This window comes from Melanerpes formicivorus, unplaced genomic scaffold (assembly GCF_026170545.1).
Source record: "Melanerpes formicivorus ecotype bairdi unplaced genomic scaffold, bMelFor1.0.p_v2 SCAF_59, whole genome shotgun sequence".
NCBI classification, from domain to species: domain Eukaryota; kingdom Metazoa; phylum Chordata; class Aves; order Piciformes; family Picidae; genus Melanerpes; species Melanerpes formicivorus.
In genome coordinates this window covers 1,513,004-1,536,853 of record NW_027142411.1, presented here as the reverse complement: position 1 = coordinate 1,536,853, position 23,850 = coordinate 1,513,004, and the positions used below count along the sequence as shown (strand labels likewise).

Below are 23,850 nucleotides of genomic sequence, written 5' to 3'. Positions count from 1 at the left end.
GAATTGTAGGGGAGTATCTTTAAACAATGTATGTCCAAATACACTTTATACTAGAGTGGAGATCAAGATGGACATAGGTCAATAAATGGTCATGACTGGACAGCCTAAAAGGATTACAGAATTCAGGGTGAGAAGAGGTAAATGTGCCCAAATTAATGAGCCTGTTGCTAGCCAGTGAACAATGTTTCCCCTGCAGCAGATTCTGACAAAGAGGATGATTATTATTCATCAATGTTTCATTATTACTTGGATGGTTCCCTTCCTAGCACACGTACTTTTCACTTTGAAAATCAAACAAAATCCACCCTAAATTAGAAGTACCACGTAACAGGTCATCACACACTAATCAACATCATAAAGCACAAAGAAATGGATGTTGAAACTCAGACACCCATCCATGAAGTGAGCATTCTGACTACAGAGTTAAAGCTTCTGCAAGGGATCAGAACCAGGTCCTTTGCATCTTCCTTATTTCTTAGATTACATTTTGGGAAGAGATAAGGTTAGAGGGACAGAGAAGTTACCTAATGACCCTTTTACTACAACTTTTGGTGGCTTTGGTGGGCTTGGTTTTTTCTTTTTGTTTTTTGTTTTTTTTTTTAACTGGAGATGGTTTAGCATGTAGTGCTGAGAAAACTGCATTGCTATGGCAACCTACTGAAGAAACAGAATGGCTGTAGGTACATCACACACAGTGACATGGAAGCACTCACGGGAGGTTTGCCTTGAAAGACAAAAACACCTCCAGATTTTCTGTTATTTATAAATATGATTGAGCCATAGGCTGGATACAAATAGGCTCCTTTCTTGAATATTTACATTCTCTTCTAGCTGCTTTAACCCTGCATGGACTGGGGTTGCTTAGCCTGGAGAGGAGGAGACTCAGGGGTGACCTTATTGCTCTCCACAATTACCTGAAGGGAGGTTGTGGACAGGCAGATGTTGGTCTCTTCTCCCAGGCAGCCAGTACCAGAACAAGAGGACACAGTCTCAGGCTGTGCCAGGGGAGGTTTAGGTTGGATGTTAGGAAGAAGTTCTACACAGAGAGAGAGTGATTGCCCATTGGAATGGGCTGCCCGGGGAGGTGGTGGAGTCACCATCATTGGAGGTGTTCAGGAGGAGACTTGATGGGGTGCTTGGTGCCATGGGTTAGTTGTTTAGGTGGGTTGGATGGGTTGACGGGTTGGATGGGTTGATGGGTTGGATGCGAAGATCATGAGGGTCTCTTCCAACCTGGTCTATTCTATTCTATTCTATTCTATTCTATTCTATTCTATTCTATTCTATTCTATTCTATTCTATTCTATTCTATTCTAATTCTAATTCTATCCTATCCTATCCTATCCTAGCTATGCAGAAGTGACCTGCATTTTAACTGGGCAGCATACATGGAACTTCTGGAAATTAAATGCACCTTCTCTGCTTTTTTCCCACCCACAGAAGTGCTGTAAGCTCCTGTATACCCAGTAGGTCCTCTTCAAAGGAATTTAAAAATATGGTTAGGATTGTTAAATACCAATTTACATATCATATATATATAAATGTTAAATATTCACATGAATGTTAAATGCCAAAAGCCTGAACACTGAAAAAAACATAGAGAATTGTTAAATGCTGAATCACAGCACATTAACTAAAAGAATGACTAACAACTCACATTAAACTGCATGCCACTTATTTTTAGTTCATTTTGTATCATATCAGTAATTTTCTTGTTCTGGTACAAGCCTTTGCACTCGTTTTACTGTCATGCTAGCCTTACTTATCCCATGGTTAGAGAATGTGATCTGGAATGTACTTCTAATACCTTTTGTCAACTGAGCAATTGCCCTGGTGATTTATATTTTTAAAGAAAGAAGTGCAACAAGTTAATCTATGTATGTAATATGGGTAGATTTACATGGATGTGCATATAATATACACATATATCTCTATCAATCTATCTTTATCTATATCTATCTATCTATTAGCATACCACACTTAAGTAAGACATAAATGCATTTGCAATCAGTAGAGGAGTCCTTTAAAGTCACCACCTTCAAAATAAAAGTGCACACAAATATATTTTATGGCATTCAAGTTTAACACAGGACCAGCAAGAGAACTTTAGGACACCCAGGTCTTGGTGAATGCTTTGTTACACAACTTTGAAGACAGATCTGGAAAGGAACAGAGTCACTTTAACACTACAGTGTCAAACTGAACAGAAAACAGGGTTAGAGTTAGGGTAGGGTTGGGGTTAGTTGTTAGGGTTAGGCTTAGTGCTAGGTTTAGGCTTAGGGAGTGATGAGCTACTTCTTGCCTCAAGAACCATGTTAAAAATTTATCCAAGGACTTCCCAAGGAAGCAATGGCCCATTGGTAAATGTGAGACTTGCAGAACTGCAGTTTTAGTAACAAGGAGTGAAATTTTCTTCTACCCTTTTTGTGCTCAGAGTCCTTTTGGGCACTCATTCCCAGATGATATCAAACTAATGAATGAGTCTTCTGAGTTAAGAATGTACTTCCCACATTTCAGAACTTCCTTCAATAGGATGCATAATAGGAAGCATGAAGCTCCAGTTGTCTTGCTGCAGATCACTCAGGGATTTGCAGTTGGACCTCTGTACATTTTGTTTTTCAAGCAGTTCAGATGGGTGATTTAATTGGAAAAATAAAGATTTGCATTTGCTGAGAGGAGCCTTGGCCATAACTGCTGTTGCTGTCCTTACACTTGCACACAGTGATGTTTAGAAAAGAGAAATTCAAACAAATGAAAGGTTTGACTTTGTGCAATTTCTGTGCCAGATCAGGTCAAGAGATGAAGGAAAAACGTCTGCTGGGAACAGAGGAGGATGGTAAGTTAGTCATTATGTCTCTTAGTACCTGTTTTGCTTACTAATCAAAGGTCTAATTGCTTTGCTCTATTTTAATGAACAATGTTCTTATTTTAATTAGTTACTTTTCCTGCATATATTAGCATTGAAAGAAACTATTGAGGATATGATCAGGAGTTTAAGGCTATGCTTTTAAAACTGTAGTAACAATTTCACAAGTGCTTAATAATGCAGAACCTAGCTGCTCTTCAGAGATCTGGCTGCTGCTGCTCCAAGGATTTCCTCTTAGGAAAAAAATTAAAAAGAAAAGGAAAAAAAAATGTCTTTCTTCTTTTCATGTAAAAATTCCACTGATAATTAGCAGAGGCTCCAAGCAAGCTACTGTCAGCACAGGAAGGGTTTGATAGTATTTAGATATGCTAAATGCTTCAAGCTGGCCCAATCTTGTCCCAAAGTGACAGCCATACTCCCAAGAACCAAGCTCAACACTTCACAATTACTTGTGAGACTTGGGGAACTTTACCTTCTTCCCTGACAGAGGGTGGGAAAAGGGAGGCAGTGCCCTGTGAAGAGACTGGAGAGCTCATGCAAATTGTTCCAACTCTGTTACAAACCCTTTACCTAAGTACTTTTAATTGCCAAGGAGATATGTAGCAGCCATTGTCTTTTCCTGTGACCCATTTTTGACAAATGTGTTTATTTCCCCCGTGGGGCAGGAACTAACCTTGGTGTACAGGGAGAACAGTAAATCAGGTTTTAGATAAAGCTCTGCCTCACGTTCTTCATGTGTGCAGCCCAAGAAGTGCTGGTTTGTAGGAAACTGGAAGTAGTGTGTTACATAGCTGGTTAGAAATCCACACGCAGTACTTGATGGCCAAATTACCAAATGGGATTCTGCGGAGGCCTCTTCGGAGTGTGCATGCTCCAAGTTGTAAATGAAACAGGAAACACAGTCATCAAATTTGAGGATGATGGTAAAATGCAAAAGTCTGAAAAACATTGTAAAATAAAAGTTCAAGTCTGACTTCTGCTCAACCACAGTTCCTAGCAATCGCTCTATTTTAGCCCTGATTAATACTCCACTTTCCTGTCCTCAAGATGACTTCCTCTGCTTGCTGAGTGAGCAATGCCAACTGGATACTGAGGAGCAAAGTTCAGTGCTGTTGCTTGTGTACTGGGCTCACAGCCTACAAGAGACCCTTGTGAGAAATGTTAAACTGAGCAAGAGTAACAAAACCCATTAAATCTCCCTCTGCCCTCCCCAAGCCCAATCAAAACAAAACATGATTGTGAGAGCACCTGCCACCTTTTATGCTTCTATTGTACATTTCTACAGTGCTTCAAGACAGCCACCAAGACCATATGTATGCTGACATCTGTATCTAGTATGCCACACAGTGACAGACCCCCCCAAAGAGTTCATATTCTAATTCAAACACAAACATTGGATGAGATAGTATTATGTCATTATATGGAAGGTAAATCACAGAGTGTCTTAGATCGCATAGAACAAAGCCAGAAACTGCAACAGCCCTTCCAAAACTATCTATTATAAAGTCCATCAGAAGTACCTCGTGCTTTTGGCAAACAGATTAGAATTTCTATGACTCTAGGTAGAGCTGCTCAACTTAAAAATACTATTTAAAAACAAATTTTAGTGAGTTCCAATTTCAGAAGAAATTCAAGTGTAAAAACCAAACAAATGATAGGATCAAAGGGAAGACACAAAAAGCTGTTTCCTCCTTCAATATAAATTTATTGCCACACCAGGTTGTCATAGATTACTCTTCTTTCTTTCAGATAAGGATGCATATAAATTCATGAAGTTCTTCTCAGCAGATGAAATTAAGTTGTCAAGATCATAATCAACTGCAAAGGTAGGTCTCTTTCCAAAAATTACAAGAGCAAGAAACACAGCAAAGTGTGCAGTGAGTCCCCATATTGTGAATGACTTTTTATGCTCCTGGTCATCATACATAAAGCAATGCATCCAACTTAAGGAACCAGATAAGGTTTTATAAGGCAAGGTCTTGTAATTTAAGGGCTTGATGAAGTACTCCAGGGGCACGACAAACACATCGCTCACTTCATCGGGATTAGGCGTGGCCTGGAACGTATCCTCTATAAATCCTACAACTGGTGTTACCAAGTGATTCATCTGGAAAGAAAAGACAGAAAGGCAAAACTAAAAGAAACCCAACCAAACACTGAGTTTGTAACATGCAAAAGCATGTTCTTTATTTTAAAACCCTATCAGATGTTACACACTGAGTACAAGACACCTATGAAATATTCTTAACTGTAATGCAATTGAATCCTTCTAAATTTATATTTGATTTTAAATACATTTTAATAGATTTTGGGTTTTTTATTTGCTAAATGTGTTTTTTCTATATTCTGCTCATCCTGTACAATCATATAGCAGTTAGAAGGGCTTGTCAGTTTGCTACAGAGATCAAAACCATGCACGCTCTCTCCCAAGTCTGCTGTGTTTATTTTGTCAAGTTCTGACTTTTAATTTACATTTTCCAAGTCACCTATGCTTTGTCATATGGCAGCATCTCATCTCCTAGGACACTGAAATATTCTTCTATAGATACAGGAATATGATTAGAAGTATAGTTAGCTATAGAAAATGTACACTTTTCAGAACTGCTCCTCTAAGACCATTTTTATTTTAGCTATAACCCCCTCTTCCATAGGGAAGCAAAATCTACTGAAATAGGTTGCATAAAGAGGACAAGAAAAATTCTTTAGGATATGTGGCTGGATCTATTTGCACCAAGCAAGCGGCACTGCTTAACAGAAAGCAGTAACAGCAAATCCCAATGTTTGTCCTGTGTGCTGGAAGTCTGGAGAGACTCCATCCCAGTCAGAATCACTTGGAATGCACGTACAGAGAAGACAAAGTAGAGGTTTTGTGGTGCAAACCCACACAATTTTCTCTACTGAGCGAGGAATTATGCTGCAAAACACTGAAAAACTAAACAGATCTTTTTCACATAGAGCCTTCTTCAAGCTGAGCAAATCCACTTCTCCCAGCCTCTCCTCAAAACCCATGTCCTCCCACTCTCTTACTCAGTTGGTATCTCTCTTTTCAGCTCTTGCCACTTTACCACTGTCTTTCTGGAACTCCAGTATGTCTGTAAGTGGACATGGTGCACCAAATGTGGTCTCACAAATAGCAAATACAGCCCAAGAATCTCTTCCCTTCGCTCTGATTGCGGCCCAGGCTGTATGCTTTACAAAACAGGGGTTAGGTACAGGTTTGGAAAGATCATTATCAACATTACAGAAGAAAATAACACAACCTTATTTTCTAACAATATGCTGATAAGTTTATTGCTTACTTTATCAATTCCAGGCACAAGCCTGCAGATGACTTGTACCTTCTCTGGGTCAAGTCCCACTTCTTCTTGAGCTTCTCGGAGAGCAGTATCAATTTCATCTTTATCTGCTGCATCACTTTTACCTCCTGGAAAACACACTTCCCCTGGCGATCTTCTCAGCTACAATTTAAAGAAGTACTACTGTTAAATATAACAAGTTTAGCGTTTCCTCTTGGATCCACACAGACACTTGTTCATACTGCAGAATGTCTGTGTTTGATCTATCCTTCCAGGCACAGAAGCTGGAAATAGTGCTAAGAGGCTTCTGCAGAACAGAAGAAATGTGTCTTCTAAAGAGCTACACAAGAAATTGGGCATATACCCAAATAATCCATAAACCTTCACTATCAGAAACACACACATCACTTCTGCAGCTCATAGTATGCAGTCTGCCTTAATGCTTCTAAAATGCTGAAGAGATTGAAATACTCAAAGAGCAAGAACTTCTAAAATACACTTAAGTAACTTTAATAGGCTCCTATATCAAAGAGCAGTAAAAAGCCCTTTCACAGTCAGTTTAATCAGCTACGTAACTGTAATTACTAGAGTCTTAAAACTTCTAAGGAAGACCCCAAACACTTGAAAACAAGAAGTAGCTAACTTGTGAACACAGGTAGCCTATTGGGAGAAGGCAGGGGTGGAAATGGAAAGCAAGAGTTGTGAAAGAAAACGAAATACTGGCAGAGAAGTTCTGCAGGTGCTTGGGTGTTTGCCTTTCCTACCCAAGAGGGACAGAGGAGCAGTATGATATGTAGACTGAAAAGTCACATTAATAAAAGCTGCACTGCACTGTCAGCTGTTTTACTGAAGTGACAGCAAACGATCAATACTTCCATTTCTGACCTGGAACTCGTCTTTTACTGTCACAGTTTTCTGGATATCTGCCTTTTTTTTCTTTTTGGCATTTAAATACGAGACTCATGGCTGCATGATAATGTCTGCTTGTGACTTTAGGCCGGCTGCTGGGACTGCAGATTGAGAATCAGGCCCCGGAACGTGCGGCGAGGCTGGGACCTGCGCTGAACACATGCTAAGCACTTCTCTGAACCGGACCTCACCGCTGCTTTCGCCCTTGCGTGCTCAGAGCTCGGCTCTGCGCTGCGGCAGGCCCCGGTTTACCTACCTGCATCGACCTGACGGTGAGCAGCAAGTGCAGCTTCCCCGCCCTGACCAGGAGCGGCAGGAGCACAGAGGCTTTGCGCAGCGGCAAGTGGGAGAACCTGTCTCCAACATCCAATTCCCGCAGGCGAAGCCTGGCTGTCTCCTTTAGTCTCTTACTAGAAGCAAAGAGAAACGAGCCCGTGACACCCCCAGCCTGCACACCGGCACGCCGCGGACGAGGGAGGTGTTTTCACAGAGAGCTGAACCACATGGACATGGGACAGCCACAGTGACCCAGCAGCCGCCGCTCCGCTCGCCCCCGGAGCCTGCTTTGGGCCGGCACGGGCCTGGCGGCCGCCCGCCCCTCACAGCCAGGGGGCGCTGTAAGCCCAGGAAGATCTCTCCTCTTTGTCTTCCTCCTTCTGGGCTCTCCCGCAGCTGCCGGGGACATCGCGAGCTGCAGATGCTGCTGCGGGTCGAGTAGCACCGCGGGCAGCGGATGAAGGGCCAGGGACGACCGATACCTTTCCAACTCGTCCTCCCGCTCCGCAGCAGCCATCTTTGACACCCCCGACCCCAGAGTGGACCTTCCCCTTCGCCGCCGTCCTTCCAATCAAGAGGCGAGGCGGCCGTGCTCCGCCTTCTGACGGGCTGCGGGTAGGCCGCGTGACGGCGGCAGCGCGCGGCGTTCCCGCTGCCGGGCTGGCCTCGCGGGGCGCTGTGGCAGGCGCTGTGGCGTCGCCTGCGTGTGGCTGTGGGCAGGGTATTTCGCAGCCCCGACGGCAGCAGCCCTGACGGCAGCGGCCCCGACGGCAGCGGCCCCGACGGCAGCGGCCCCGGGCCACATCCACCTGGAGAAGGGCGGCCTTAGCTGCCAGCAGTTCTCACTCCAGGTGGGAAACGCAGAAATCCGCCGAGCGGCATGGCATCGTCCTCTCCCGAGTGGCGTCTGGGCCGCTCTCGGGGGGCGAGGACGGCGGCAGCGTGTGGTGGCGCTGGGCCCCGGCGCGAGCCGTGCCCTTGCCTTAGGTAAGGGTCTGTTCACACAGGCGCTGGCAAACCTCCTGCCCACTTCAAGGGGAAATCCCACACAGAGCGCAGCCTCCATCTCTCAGGGAGCTCTGGAAAGCACTTGCACAGAGCCTGGTCAGCTGTAGCACAGGACTTTTAGAAGCAAAAGGACGACGATAGACCCTCTGGAACATTGATGCCTCTACCGGAATTCTTAATTCACAGTGGGAGGGAGGAAGGGGAAATATCAGCTTGTTTTAGTCATTTAGTACAGGTAAGAAAAATAATGAGGTGTAAAGAACTGCTTCAAGTTTGTGCAGTTTCTGGCCAGGAAAATTAAGCTTCCAGCTCTCATTAGGGACACAAAATTAGTGGAAGAAATTTCCTGCTGGAATGGTTTATTACCCAGACTTAATATCAGTTACCTGCTTTTCAAGTAATCCCACAGTGGTACAGTCAACCTATGATCCCTTGGAAAACAAGGTACAACACCCCGTGTTACTAGAATGTGTGAGAACTAACCTCAGTGTAGTTATGTTAATGTTTATTTTTCATTGCATTAAGCTAAAGGACCAAATGTATTTTCCATGGGGTATGTACAGTTAATTAACCTCGAGTACTTAAACATGCTTATCTGTAACAAAAAGTACATTTTTATTAGAATAAACCTTTATTAGAATAAACCAAACCAGGTTGGAAGAGACCCTCAAGATCATCGTGTCCAACCCATCAACCAATCCAACCCACCCAAACAGCTAACCCATGGCACCAAGCACCCCAGCAAGTCTCCTTCTGAACACCTTCAATGACGGTGACTCCACCACCTCCCCGGCAGCCCATTCCATAGCGCAATCACTCTCTCTGTATAGAACTTCTTCCTAACATCCAGCCTAAACCTCCCCTGGCACAGCTTGAGACTGTGTCCTCTTGTTCTGGTACTGGGTGCCTGGGAGAAGAGACCATCATCAGCCTGTCTACAACCTCCCTTCAGGTAGTTGTAGAGAGTGATAAGGTCACCCCTGAGTCTCCTCCAGGCTCTACATGTATTTACACACACAAACTCACATGTAAAAATAAGTGCAGTTCATATACAATATACATAGTGTGTTACTTCATATAGTAAATTGAACCCCAGACATACTTAGGTAGGCATGTACTTGCCCTGACTGTCCTCTGTAATGCCATCAGGATATAGATTGGTACATTCATAGAATACCAAGTTGGAAGGGACCTCAAGAATCACCTAGTCCAACCTTTCAGGGTTGGCCATTTGGTGGCCAATGTTCTATTTGGATTTCAGTAAAACCTGAGCACAACTCATTCATCCTTAAGCTATTTTACATGATCATTATAGCAAAAAAAAAAAGTAGGATAGTGTCTTTGGAAAATGTTACCACTCTTCACTGAAAAGTGCATAATTAGTAAATTACATCCACACAGCTGTACATGCCACTGAACTATTGTTCCAGAAGACTGATGTTATCAGATCCTATATTTTGCTTTAGCATTTTCTTTCAGAATGCAGATGTGCTAAAAGAAAAAAAAAAAGTGTTTCAAAATTACAGCTTTGGTCAATCTTTAAAGAAAATGCAAGAATCATTTTCAGGCACTAAACTGCAAATTTAGTGGCAAGTCTGCTGCTTGCAGGAAAATTGAGAGGTTAATACTGCTTCCAAGCTCATCCCTAACTTAAAGATTTGTATATTCTGAAGAGGTCAGGTTTGTTCAATGACTGTATCCTTCTTCGTAGTGCTTTGCAATAACATAGACTCATTATATGTCTTTAAATGCCCTGGTTTGTTTTATTACATGGAAAATTTGTCCCTTGGAAGTCTTTTTAATCAGATGTAAGAAAGTACTTTGGAAAACTAGATCAGCTCTTTCTGTCAGTTGTGCTCTTTCCAAGTCTAAGGAGACTAATGAATGTCTTGATGGACATGTTATACAGTGTAGGAAAAAACTCCACACAGCTTTCTTAAAGAGGTGACTAGAAAAGGGCAACACAGAATTTCATGAAGACAAACATCAAATTAAACCAAATTACAAATTCCTTTCTTTTCAGATGGAGCTGGCACATTGTGTGCTGCCAACCATCCTGGAGGATTCTGAATATGGTGGACTAGATTCATACCAAAGGCAAGGCATAAACAAATTCTTAGGCATTTACACTGGATTATCAGCTTGGCACATTTTTAATAATGTTTTTGTCCTTTTAAGGGAATTTTTAGTCAGATTGGATGTTTTGTTAATTGTTGAAAAACTCCTGGTACTGGTTACCTGTAGTAGCAGTCGAGGTACTTACATTTAGGTCTCTGAAGTATTCATTATAATCCAGAGCATAGCCAACCACAAATTTATCTGGAATTTCAAAGCCTATATCTGTAACAAAATGCAGTTCTTTTTAAACTTGGCTTGGTGTAAATAGCTTTTAAGTACAGTTTGTATTCAACACATGCTACAGCTATTTAATACATAAACAAATACATCTTGCTTTCCAAGGTATGTTAGCATGCTTCTTTAAGCATTGGAGCTGTAAATGATGGGAAACATTAAAATCTATATCATCCTCACCAGTTAGGAAATACAATTAAAATGGTGAAAGAATGTCCTTTAAGAGCAAAATAATTACCTAAAATCTACTTCCAAATTAGTCTTGGGAGAAGGAGATAAGGATTTTACTTGTGTAAAGGACAGATTTACTGCAACTCAGTAGGGATTTCCAGTTTGAGAACAACGGCAAGTTTAAGCCAGAGTCAAAACAAGTGCCTTTTAGGGTCAAAGCCAAACAATACAAGGTTATGGCATGATTCTATTTCTGGTAACAAATAGTCACACCTGCACTCTGACCAACCAGAGGAGGAAAAGAAGGTGGTGGTCATGAGGTTTCAGCATGGGATAGCTGTTTGTTCGTTTCCAAGTTTTTATCTGTTTTGTACCCATTTCTCTTGGCCTTCCTGAAGCTTAGATGCCAGTTGTCGAGTTTACCATGGGAAGTGAAATTGTGAGACTCTATTTTGGACAACCAGAGAGCTACAAGTACTTACAGTCTGGTTTGTAACTTGGACTTTGACTTGTCCTTTTGACGAGCAGGCTGTAAGGCAGAGCAGAGAAGGTTATGTTTCTTGAAGTATCCTCCACTTCTCCCCACCTCTTCCCTACATCTAGTTCCCTTCAGTTCTGTATCCCAAACCATTACATTTTCATGTAGCACTGTATCAGCACAGGCTGGTAAGAAAGTTCAAGCAGGTTGTAAAGATTCCAGCAGGGAGAGAGAAGAGGACAAGCTGCACAGTATCAGTGTGATTTCTTCCACACAGGTATATCCACTCTTGCTTTTCCTGTGCACTTCTGAAGAAATGCAGAACCTCCTGGACAGTCACTAGGAGGAGCATAACTGGTATGTAACCAGAAAGTGTTTTTTCAAAGCATCATGGTTACTTGGCAGAGACAGGGATATTCCCAAAAAATTCCTTGTAGAGATCAAGAGTGCCACTTGAAGTCATCTCACAAGTGCTGACAAACTCCTAGATTCTGAAAACCTGTATGACTGAGGATATTAAAAGTTCTGGGTGTTGTTATTCTAGTACTGAGAGATAACTGTGGAGGTGTTGTGTTAGGAAACCTATGGAAAGGGCTGAATTTCCTTCAAACAGTAAGGAGGTGAGAAACAGGGAATCTATCAGACTTCATGGGCTATGCAAAGAGAGCCAGGAAACCTTCTTTACTAATTTTAACAAGGTGGTAGTGCATGTGTAAATTTCCCAGTTTAATGAAGACTTAGTTTTTCACTAACTCGATCAGGATTGCTTCCTGGTTTTACTTCCTCTTCTCCCAAACCAAACTTCCATCACCATACATTGTTCACCTAAATGATTTTGCTCTACCTTCTCATTACAGTTCATTAGTAAGTGACCATGTTGTTATACCTCACAACTTTTACCATCTTTGGTTCCTTTTCTTTTAGTTTTGAAAGTAGTGCTTTCATTGTTCTACCAGTCTCAATAATGTCCTGAAAGAGATTAAGAAAAAGAAACCAGAAAAGAAAGAGATCCTCTGAGCCTGAAAGAAAAAACAGACTGCCAGAGGATTCATTTAAAATATAAACAATAGTCAGGAACCCAGGCAGCACAGTAACATAATTAATTGTTGGTTTGTGTGCAATAGATATTGACTTGCAAAATGAGGAGAAAAAAGCCCATGACATTCCCTCACAGACACACACTCCAGTCTTTACTTACCTCTACTACTAGCACATTCTGGAAAAGGTCATGTAGGGAGAGAAAGAAAAGAAAATATTTACATGGCAGCATTTATTGAATTACACAGCCAGGCAAAGTTTACACTACAGACTTCAGTTACAAGTTGCAATTGATTTCCAAAGGAGCTTGTCACTAGCTACTTAGGTTGTTTTACTGCCTTCTGAAGAGACTCTCTGTAGTATTTTATGGAAGAATAAAATATTGGGAAGAAGCCACCCATGTCAGTGTTATATAATTCTGTGAATAGTAATGGCATTTTAGATTCATACTGGATGAATCCAGTTTGAGATGGTTCATTTCTGGGAGCTACAGAATAAAACGTGGAATAGGATCTCTGGAAGCATTTGGTCCTGGTTTAATTAAGTTTTCACTGAGGGGAGTGGGAATTACTCATTGTTTCAAAGCACGGTATTTTAAGCTGGTGTTAAGTGGCTGTAAATATGTGGTATTATAACTTTAATAAAGGGGGAGACTTCCTGGAAGGTGCACAAGAACTGCTCTTCACCCTTAAAAGCTGAAGATGCCCATTCATACCTTCCCTTTTAGTGTAGACAGTTCCTCAACAATGCTGATTTTTTCTGTAGGTGAATCATTCTGGAAGGAGAAAGATGGGAGGGAAATCACATAAAGTGCTCTAAAGTGTCATCTTATGTGTGCACAAACAGTGTACTGTTCTTGCTTTTTGCCTGTCAAATGACACTTGCAACTTTACACAGAACACCTTCAGTAAAATTAAGCAGCTGAGAGCAAGAGGACTGAAGTATCAGTGTGCACAGATGTTTGCATGGAACTAGAATCTATCCATATTCAGGGAATAGTTACCACAGATTTTAGATTCCATGAAAAAAAAATTACAGAATATTACAAGTGGTTGTATTTTGCATGGGGTAAATTTTGATCCGTGTACAGGGCTGTGGGCTTCAAAGAGGGGAGAACATAAACCAGAAAAGAAGAGCATAAGTCACCGCTTTGCAGTAGCTGGCTCAGGCCAGCTGTGAGTGCTTCAGGCAGAAGATATCTGTTCTGCAGTGCACAGATTGTCAAAACAAGTCACTCCACTATTATCTATAGGAAGCAAGTCTTTGATACTAAGCTCCTAGCCATACTCCCTCCCACCAAAGCGTGCCATCGTAACAACAGAGCAGAACCTGCATGGAAAGTTGAGTGAGGGACGATGCTGGAGACCTGACCCTGGTTTTGTCATGTTAAGTGCTCCTTCCCCTGAATATGCCATATCCCTGTGGGTGTTTGGGCAGGTCTGTAAATCTGTTGCTTTTCAGTATGTAATAAATTGAGTTGCTTTGAATAGGGTATATGCATAAATGCAAATTTTGAGGAGTTTTCATATAAACTACCAGAGTTCAGAATGCTGGGCTATGGCAGAGTCAATTTGCCAAAGAGAAGGAAGTTGCTTACACAGTAGCTTTTTACTTTAACAAAATCCACAGTAACAGGAACAGATTTATCACCGTTTTGATTCAGTGCTTTTATGTGGTCCAGCAAATCAGCAAAGAATTTATAGCCTCCTTTAAGGACACAGAGTGCAACAATGTGATGGCTTCCCATATCTTGCATGATATCTCTAGCCAAACGTTCTGTCCTGGAAGTTAAAGAAAAAAACATCTATTGTAAAGACTTTTGTATATCATATTTGTTTGTCCTTATATTAAGCAGTGTCCAAGTTACAATTCCAATCTTGCTGTTGGGTTTTTACAACTCTGGCAAATTGTGACCACTATAAAAATGGAAAGTTGGTTGCATATTTACAGTTCACAGGATCATGCCTACCACACAGTTTAGGAAGGAGGTTGACTTGCTGGAGCGTGTCCAGAAGGGCAATGAAGTTGGTGAGGGGTTTGGAACACAAGCCCTATGAGGAGAGGCTGAGGGAGCTGAGGTTGCTTAGCCTGGAGAGGAGGAGACTCAGGGGTGACCTTATTACTCTCTACAACTACCTGAAGGGAGGTTGTAAACAGGCAGAGGTCGGTCCCTTCTCCCAGGCAGCCAGCACCAGAACAAGAGGACACAGTCTCAGGCTGCATCAGGGGAGGTTTAGGCTGGATGTTAGGAGGAAGTTTTACACAGAGAGAGTGATTGCCCATTGGAATGGGCTCCCGGGGAGGTTGTGGAGTCACTATCATTGGAGGTGTTCAGGAGGAGACTTGATGGGGTGCTTGGTGCCATGGGTTAGTTGTTTAGGTGGGTTGGATTGGTTGATAGGTTGGACGCGATGATCTTGAAGGTCTCTTCCAACCTGGTCTATTCTACTCTACTCTACTCTACTTAACATACTGTTAATTTAATCCATATGTCAAAATAATGTAGAATAGGAGAGTGTAAAGATATTCGAGATATGATGGAACCTTCACTGGGATTGTAGAGGAATCCTCTCCATATAAATCCACTTGCACTGAATTCCAGAACATGAGATTTATAGCTGCAGAGTCTCCATGTTTCTCATGGGCTATGGCAGGTAGAGCCTCAGCCTTTTCATTTGGAAAGAAATGAATCATTGGCATCGCTATCACTATTCTTTGTGGTTTACCCGTGTACCTGTCCAGGATGAGTCCATGAGGAATAAAGACTCTTTCTAAATCTTCTTCATAATGCTTAGGAATGCAAAAGAGATTTTTGTTATAGCCACTTTCTTCATCTCTTATCTGCAAATGAAAGAGAAATAGCTCTAAGAATAAAAACAGAGCTGTACAGGAGAAAAAAAACACAGCCTTCCAGTTGCTGATAATGTGGAGAAAGACTCCCCACCCAGTTATCCCAATAATGTGTCAAAATGAAAATGTACCTGAGAATTTTTGAGCATTCTGATAGAACAATTCACAATCTGATAATTCAGAAGCTAGTGTGTTTTTCCTGAGATGTGAATGGATAGAAAATACTTTGCCTCAGTCATTGTAAGAGGAATTCTCAGCCATCATCAACTCCTACAAAAGCTCTTGAACAACAACAAAGCCCCTCCATTTCCCCTTCTGCAGAGCACAACAGCTTGCTTGTGCCAAAAAAAGGGGAAAAAAAAAAAAGAAAATAAAAATATTTAAGGGAAGTAGACTGGGATGACAGCTTGCTCTCTAGTCAGCAGGTGACTGGGCTGCTGGGCTCACTTGTGTAAGAGGGAAAACAGTGTCTCAGAAGTGTAAATGCGCAGCTAAACTTCAGGCAGAGCTAAGTACATACCAACCATTAGCTGATGTCTCAGTACACAGCTAGTTAAAGTTCAGCCTTGTAGCAAATGAATTTAGCTTCCAGCTGCATTTGGTCAGAGGCATCACAACTGTTTCAGCTCAAGTAAGGGATGAGTTGTCCATTTTAATGTAACTATTGAATAAAGCTTATCTTGTAGCATGGAGGCGTGCATAGTGATTACTGCTTATAGATACTCCAGCAGTGCAGTTTAGTGCCTTTTATTTGGTTAATAACTATGCTCATTGAGACTATTTAGTGCTTACAATGCTAACATTAATGTCTTGTTTGTTGCTATGTGTGAAACATTTTTTAAGGTCTGCTGAAAGGTTCATGATGAGAACCTTAAGAATTGCATCATTTTGAGCACTACATCACCATAGCAACATGCTACATGTACCTTACAGGCTCATAAAAGCAATTGTGTTATGGCACATGCTAAATAATACAGCAGTATCCCATTATAATAGAGCAATCTACTAAAACTATCACACAAAATCATTACATTTTTAAATCATAAGCTTATAAACTGAGGAATTAGTTGTTTAATTTAGATTCAGTTTCATCTGTTGTGCATTTACTGATGTAGGTTTCTGATGTTAAGGGGAAAACCCAATTGAATTCACTAAAGGCAATTTTATGTAATAAAAAATTACTAAATTTTTCATCAGCACAGAAGGAAATAATTTGAATGTAGGCATATTAAAGTCAAATAAATAATGTCAGAAGTTCCTAAAAAAAAAAAATCTAAGATTCCAGTATTATGAAAGACAGTTTTTCTTCTGAGTGAATACAAGAAACAAGGCCTTTCATTAGTCAGCATTGCTGATGTCCTGCTATTTTTGCTGAAGCTAGCCTCTTCCCTACACCTGGTACTCCTTTCAGTCAAATAAGCAAATAACCAAACAGAAGTGCCCAAAGCTTTCTTACCTGCAGTCCACAAGCCATACTCTGACTTTGCACTATGCTGTCATAGAATGAGTTGGTGTTACTACTGCAGTTTGTCTTGCTCTATTTTCATCTTGCAGTCAGATCATGACCTGCTTCTAAAAGGTCAAAATTGCCATCCTTCCTACAGGAAGCATTATTTGCTTTTGCTAATGCATTGACATCACAATCCCAGGTTCTTACTTAATCAGATTAACCAGAAATAAGATAGTCATGAGCCCTGCTGCAACCAATCAGAGTAAAGGCATCAGAAACGAGGGAGATGCAAAAAGGAAAATCATCAATCAAATTAGTGAGAAGGACTGGGTAGGTTTTTAACTGAGAACACAAATCAGGTATTTGGTTGTAGCAGATGATAGTTCAGTGATGTGTACGTAACAGGTAAACTTCTACACCAGCTTCTTACACAGTATTTGACATCCCTTCTTTTTCAAAATTCCTGTGCTGACTTGGTGCCAAAAATCTGAATAAGCAAAGCTGTGTTTTAAAGATAGCTTGAAGCAGAGGTCTGCAGCTGTTGAAACATGGTCAGACCTGTTTGACATTCTTCTGGTCATCCTTTCATGAAACAAGAGACTGATAGGACTGGTAGTTCCAGTAACATGCTTCACATCATTTAAAATCAGTTTGTGCTGACATTCACTGTAATCTGATTATTTTAGTGTACCAAACTGCACCAAACTGCACTATTATCTGGGATTAACATGAAAGATTTCTAAAAATTAATCCTACTACAAAATGAGCTAAACCCAGCTTGGATACAGTATGTTACAGAATCTTCTTACCAGGTTGGGTACATTTTGTTAATTCAACTAGTTCAGTGTTTTCTTGGGGAGAAGGGCACACTGATGAAGTTTTTTTCTTGTTTCTTTGTAGTCTTGCAGATGCTCTTCAGGTCATGGTTGATAACATTTGGGATGATGCAGAAATGTTCTGCATCTACTAAAATCCCTATGGATGAAAAATGTCAGGCAGGCTACCATATGGCCTCCAAAACTTTATGGAAGAGTTCATAGAAAACAGTCAGGTCAATAGCCCATATGGAGAAAAAAAAAGTAGATGTAGGATCTCTGGGACACTTACAATAGCAAAGCTTAGTGTTGAGGAAAATGTACACCTTCATTAAACTTCATGCTGGTTCAGGGAGCCTCTGCTTACTCTGAAGCTCAGAAGGCTACCTCCCAGACCACATTGGTTGGAATGACTTTAAGATTCCCTGTGAATTTCATAGAGCCATAACAATAACCACATACCACTGTCACCTGGCAAGTACTTGAAAATACAATAAATGTGTTAGCAGCCTCAATTAGTGGGCTGAGATTTGCATTGTGGAAGTTATTGCTGCCATGAATGTTTTTATTGTCACGTTTTAAAGACATTAAAATCCACAGGTGAAGGGTTCACACTAAGACAGCCCTTTGTCATGGCTGAATAATGAAAATAGAATGTAGCCAGTTGGCATCCTTAGATGCTTTCTCAGCTGTACATTGTGTGATCATACTCCCCTAGGAAAGAACAAAAACCTTTGAGTGTGCTTGTATATGTTCCATATGGGAGCCCCAAATGCATCTTTCTAAAGTTAAAGGTTTTGAGGTAAGCAGTGCACCGAGCAAGCCAGATACCAACCTGTTGCCCTCCTCTGAAAAAAGAGTACTGAAAGACCAGTAAATGTAGCCCATACAGACAGACTGGAGATTAATTAGATTAGCACTGATAGCTTGGTGAAACAGCAGCTAGTCAATACAGAGCAGCACTACCCTTGTCCTTCTCACTATTCCCTGAACTGCTGAATCAATGATTAGTTTTTTTAGGAGATGATTTTGCTCTTTACATACCTAAGTTTGTTAAACAGTTTTACATTGCATTACAGTGAAAGTAACTGCTCTTCAGCCTGCAAAGGCCTTGAAGAAGCAGTGTGTATTCACTATTTAAGTCCTGTCAGGCAGAAAGCAAATACATGATATTGGATGTATTGTACAGCTGCTCACGACATTAATGAAACCTTCAACATCAGACAAAGTGTCCACTAGAGGGGAGCCTCTACCAAGAGAGTTCTTGCCAAAGGGCAAGAAAATCCTGCATTTTGGAAGCAAATTTTCTACACTAAGAAACTCTCTGTTCAATTAATAAGTATACAGACATCTCACTGAAATGCAAATACAACCAGGTAATTGAAAACAGGCACTTTAAATGTCTAGATCAGTTCATATTTAAATATGAATGAATCATTCATGAAAATACCCTGACACCAGTTCTTAAACAGGCAGAGTTCAGCAGGCCCAGATGCTGTGATTGCTGACCTGGAGGCATTGTGCAGTATTTATTAACAAAGGCTTTCTGGCTGTAACGTAAATGGTGGAGTGACTATGTGAAGACAATCTTTACATATATTTTGCTACATTTGTTTTGTGGATAGGAAAGAATGTTTCTGTCTCCTGAACTGCCAGTATTAGACAGTAATTTTGAGAACCTGTTTATAGCTGGGGCAGTGAGCAGAGAAACAAGGAATCAAGGCTTCTGGACTTCATTCACATCTCTGACACACAGTTTATTTGCTGTACAGTAGTGGCCAGTTTATTTTCCTGACTGCTCCTGTTGTACCTCTGACCTTCCTATGTGCCTGCTTTCCCCCCACTGCCTCATGTAATCAGCTGACCTTTGTTTTCTAAGACTTCTCTCCTGTGGCCTACACAGGTCAGGGTGGTTTTTTTGGAAGGTGCCATTCAGGAAACATTGTTGCTGTCATTAGATAGTGGTTTAATTAATGATTTGGAAAAAATAGTATTGTATTCTATTCCATACAGTTGTTATAGTTTAATATGTCAGTGAGCAAACATGAGTTGCTCCATAACTGCCATAGTGTCCAGTGTGTCTGACCAAGTTCCCTCCACCCCCTGCCAGTTGGATGAATTGTTTTACCTAGGGAGCAATGGGTGGTCCAGGAAGCAGTCTGCTCTGCTCTTGGGGAGCTGGACTCATCTTCACTACAGAGATGTTTAATAAAAATATTTGTTGAACAATGGCTTTATCTGAGTGTGTGATCACAGCTGTTTTATTTTAGCAATGTAACAGCAATAAGAATTAAATCCATATTCCTCCTTCATTATTTATTTTTCTGAATTTATTCTTAGTGCAGTGAAAGAATTTGGTGTGAATTGCTGAGTTAAAATAGAACTGCAAGTCGTGGAATTCAGATGAGTTGTATTACCTTTGTATGATTTTTCTATTGCTTGAGACCTTAACATGCAGTATAAAAATACATACAACAGAGAGGCCACATTTGAAGGTATTCTGAAATTCTTCCCTCTATTTTTTTCCCCTAATCACTATTTTTAATTGTTAACAATATTCTGTTCTGCAAAGCCCTATCTGCCTGTTAGAAAAGCTGAGTGTCATCCTCCCATAGCAGCATGTAAGAGAAATAGGAGCTATACATTTTGGTAAAATAATAATAAAGAATTGCTCTTTTAAACTACTCTACAATTACAGCACTCAAATAAAGATAGCTCAACTCTAAATCTCCCTTTTACAAATCCAGCCTTTTCCATGTTGCAAATACCTTTTGTTGAGATCTTGAATAATGCAGATGACACTTTTGTATGAGCTTGCTTAGAAAGATTTTACTGCTGCTACTTATGTTTGCTTCTAGGCTATTCTAGTGGTTGGCAGCTTGCAGTGCAAGCCACTGCTAGTGTGGAATATTCATTGCTGGTCTGTAGTGTTTCATAAGATAGTGGAGGGAATGAAGAGAAAGCTTCTGTTACTGATTGTCAAGTTTTCATTCCTTCTCCCTCAAAGTATTCCAGTTACTGCCTGTTGTGTCTGATGGCATAGATGACTCTGAAATCTGTTTACTTAGTCAAACATCTGAGTTCCACAGGGGGCCTGCTATGAAGTCAGTACATCCTAGCAAAGATAGTATAGAAGCATAGAAAAGCCTAGGTTGGAAGTGATCTCAAAAGATCATCTAGTCCAACCTTCTGTGGGAAAGGGAATCTACATGAGATTATCTAGCACCCCATCCAAATGCAGCTTAAAAACCTCCAGTGATGGGCATGCTATCATGTCCTGGGATGGTTTCTCCAGTGAATGATTGTTCTCAATGCAAAAAATGTGCTTCTTATAGCAAGATGAAGCCTCTCCTGCTGCAACTTGTATCCGTTGCCCCTTGTCTTCACCCATGTGGCACCTTGTGGAGAGGAAGCCTACATCCTCTTTGTAACTGCCCTGTGATGAGATCTCTACAGAGCCTTCTCTTCTCCAAGGATAAAATACTTCAGCTCCTCAAGTCTGTCATCACAGGACAAGTTCGCCAACCCTTTGATCATCTTTGTTGCCCTCCTTTGGACCCTCTGTGGTATATTACAACATGCCTTTTTCATGCTGCATAAAACTCTCTGCTTCTAGCACTCAGGTTTCATGCCTTCAGGCTCCTTGGATGTTTATTCTTATTCTAGTGATGAGAGAAGAACTTCCTTTATTCTAATACCCTGCCACCTTATTCACTAAACTTCTACCTGGCATCTCACAAGCAGTATTACAGCTGTTGCATTGTAAAAGCATAGTCTCCATTTCTTCATCAGCTACCTTCACCAACCATTACCTCTGATTTCTCTCCATTCACTCTGTTACCTTCATGGGAGATGTTAGGGTGCTCGTTTCTTAATTCTTTGACCTGGTTGATGTCTTCCTCCTTGAGCACTTGTCCTTGTTTTGCTTTTGATTTCATTATCTCATTCCACTCAACAATTTCTGACTTCTTCTAATATATTTTATTTCCTCTCACATTTTCTTTCATGAGGGAAAGCTGTAACACAAAAGTGAGTGAGATTGACTTTCAACGTAATTAACTTTTATCCCCATTACAGGTAATAAAAAGTCCTTTCTTAATTTAGACAAGTCGATTATACCCTTAATCATCACACTGTGTTTATACAATTTGGTATATTTGTATTGAATTATTCCTTTGGTGTGTGGCACTGGATGGTGTGAATGACTGTGTTGTTAGAATTATTGTATTCTGTTATTCCTACTAGAGTCCTTTGCAGCAGAAGCCTCCAGAGAGTCAGAGTAGCTCACCACATTTCTCTCCTGCACAGATACCATTATTCAGGGAATTGCTTTTTCTTCAATCTTAAGCAACCTCTGTCCCAGACTGGCAGGTTTTATACATACTTAGTATGTGGGTTTTGCAAGCCTAACAACTGAACATGGCTGGTTCATGGCACTTGACAGCTGTTACTGAAACAAGACAGGAAGCTGGAAAGATGTTATGCTGGAAGCTTCTTAGGTTTAGTTTTGGATTACTCTCAAGTAAATCCTTCAATGTTAATAAAATAATTTAGATTTCTCCTGAAGCCTCCTTAGGCAGATTTAGGCCTTCACAGGCTTTTTTAGAAGAGTAATCCTGAAAAAAGCATAATTTGTTAGTGCTCAGAGTTCTGAAACTGATTTACTTACCCTTTCAAAAATCCTTTTCCAGTGTTTAGAAAGGGTGCAAGGAAACAATCATTACTGTGAGAAATGTCTTGGTTTCCAGGCCTAGGTATTTAAATTGTTTATATGTTACCTTCACTAGGACCAGAACTGTGAAAACAAGTATTTAGTTTTGTGACTGCACAGAAATTAGTAAGACATATAGAAGATTTTTTAATGGAACACATTATTTCATGATTCTCTTTTGCTATAATAATGGCTTTGATTTGTAAGAAAAATAATAAAGCAGGAATCTGAGTAGTTGAAAATTAATGTAGTTCCACTGTAGTTAATTTACATCTACTCTAAGATGTGTATTCACTGATGGTTAAACCCATGCCATAGTCTGTTTAAATAGTGGTATTAATGTTATCTAAATTCTAACCCTCAAATAATACTAATATTTAAAATGTGATCCTTGATGGTTGTGCTTGTTTAGATCAAATTGTTTTGTTTGAAAGAGATGGATGAAATGCCAGTTTTTCATTTATAAACAGTCTTGTTTCATCTAAAACTGTTTATCCTGTTGTGACATATTGCTGCACCAGCACTGCTCTTGTATGCCCCAAACTCAGTGAAATTAATTTCCTATTCATTCTCACGACAGTGAGTGTGTTATTCAATAAGAACAAGTTAGGTTTGTTTTCAGCTCTCTAGAAGCACCTTGGCTCAGAGCAGAGTGCTTGTATGTCTTCAAAAGGATCTTCCAAGCCTGTTAATAAGGAAGAGCCACGCAAGCTTTATGGCAGAGTGGACACAGCAACTGGTTTTTGCTCTGTCCAGCCATGCACAAGACTATGTCATAATGAAGCTAAAACTCGTGGTTGAATATTAATGAAGGCAAACAGCATACATTCTTCCCTCCTTAGCTGGTCTTTTCCACATTTTATTTGAGTGCATGCCAAAACTAAGATAAAACTGATAACTAAGAGGCAGCCATCTTATGTAACATTGTGTGATGTCCTCACATGACATGGCAACTCACTTTTCTTTTTGCTTCGTTGCTGTTAACATGCATTTCAGAAAGTGCCATCCAGTACTGAACTGAAAAAAAAGATGACTTTGTAGAAGATACAATGCAGTGGTAGTCAAAAGAAACCAGATTGTAAGGCTGTGGGCTCAAATGCTGGCTGAAGATCACTCAGTCTAGCCACAAATCTAAAAAATCACTGCTGTATGGCAGGGCTGGAAAGTCTCTCACATGTTAGCTTCTACTAGCAGAAAAGAAGAAAGTTAAAATCATGGAAGACAGCTGTAATAATTTTGGTCATTCCCAGGCATGTTAAATTTTCATTATAGCAATTATTCTTTTAATTATCTGCTTAAACAGCTTTCATTTTAAAGCATCATCCACCATGACTGAGTTTTCAAATATTCATTTTAATCACTAGGAGCCCAATTTAGGAAAGAACATAAGTCTGCATCAAGGACTATCCCTGTTAAAGGCAATAGCTCAAACCATTCCTAATTTTAGGCATGTACCAAGACTCCACTCTGGCTTCAGTCATGGAACTGAAGGAGTTTGAATGATCCAGGCATAACGTAAACTGGAACTGAAAAAAACTCATATGCAGTTTTTCAGCCTCTTGTCTTCTAAGAGAATGTCTGTGACAGCTACATTGTGGAGTGACAGGGAGGGTTTTCTAGGTGTCATCCA

The 23,850-nt window shown here is 40.6% G+C and overlaps 2 protein-coding genes and 1 long non-coding RNA gene across 4 annotated transcripts; 1 reads left to right on the top strand and 2 right to left on the bottom strand.

Moving 5' to 3' along the window:
- Positions 1 to 3,816: 3,816 nt before the first annotated feature.
- Positions 3,817 to 7,918, bottom strand: NUDT7 (nudix hydrolase 7). The gene is made up of 4 exons (XM_068161612.1): positions 7,830 to 7,918; positions 7,328 to 7,481; positions 6,166 to 6,324; positions 3,817 to 4,973 (listed from the first exon to the last, which is right to left on the bottom strand). The coding sequence occupies exons 1-4, from the start codon at positions 7,862 to 7,864 to the stop codon at positions 4,590 to 4,592; spliced, it is 732 nt and encodes a 243-aa protein (XP_068017713.1). The 5' UTR covers positions 7,865 to 7,918; the 3' UTR covers positions 3,817 to 4,589.
- An 839-nt stretch (positions 7,919 to 8,757) lies between these two features.
- On the bottom strand, positions 8,758 to 16,851 carry LOC137452833 (hypoxanthine-guanine phosphoribosyltransferase-like). Of its 2 annotated transcripts, XM_068161614.1 has the most exons (9): positions 16,701 to 16,851; positions 15,129 to 15,235; positions 13,992 to 14,175; positions 13,110 to 13,169; positions 12,555 to 12,572; positions 12,243 to 12,325; positions 11,361 to 11,407; positions 10,619 to 10,695; positions 8,758 to 9,846 (listed from the first exon to the last, which is right to left on the bottom strand). In XM_068161614.1, the coding sequence occupies exons 1-9, from the start codon at positions 16,716 to 16,718 to the stop codon at positions 9,799 to 9,801; spliced, it is 642 nt and encodes a 213-aa protein (XP_068017715.1). In that variant the 5' UTR covers positions 16,719 to 16,851; the 3' UTR covers positions 8,758 to 9,798. The 2 variants fall into 2 exon arrangements, with proteins under 2 accessions (XP_068017715.1, XP_068017714.1); XM_068161613.1 differs by lacking the exon at positions 8,758 to 9,846 and having other exon boundaries at positions 9,856 to 10,695.
- LOC137452834 (uncharacterized) lies at positions 10,174 to 12,349 on the top strand. Its single transcript, XR_010990177.1, has 2 exons — positions 10,174 to 10,452; positions 11,634 to 12,349. It is a non-coding gene; the product is annotated as an uncharacterized lncRNA (long non-coding RNA).
- Positions 16,852 to 23,850: the final 6,999 nt, after the last annotated feature.

Excerpts from the sequence above, each read along its gene's own strand:
- NUDT7 (XM_068161612.1), bottom strand. The coding sequence starts at position 7,864 with ATGGCTGCTGCGGAGCGGGAGGACGAGTTGGAAAG. Across the intron at positions 7,482-7,829 it reads CGGGAGGACGAGTTGGAAAG|TAAGAGACTAAAGGAGACAG; the intron begins GTATCGGTCGTC and ends CTTTGCTTCTAG. Across the intron at positions 6,325-7,327 it reads TCACCGTCAGGTCGATGCAG|CTGAGAAGATCGCCAGGGGA; the intron begins GTAGGTAAACCG and ends TTTAAATTGTAG.
- LOC137452833 (XM_068161613.1), bottom strand. Across the intron at positions 13,170-13,991 it reads TTAAAGTAAAAAGCTACTGT|AATGATTCACCTACAGAAAA; the intron begins GTAAGCAACTTC and ends TTCTCCTTCCAG. Across the intron at positions 11,408-12,242 it reads AAGATGGTAAAAGTTGTGAG|CCTGCTCGTCAAAAGGACAA; the intron begins GTATAACAACAT and ends TCTGCCTTACAG.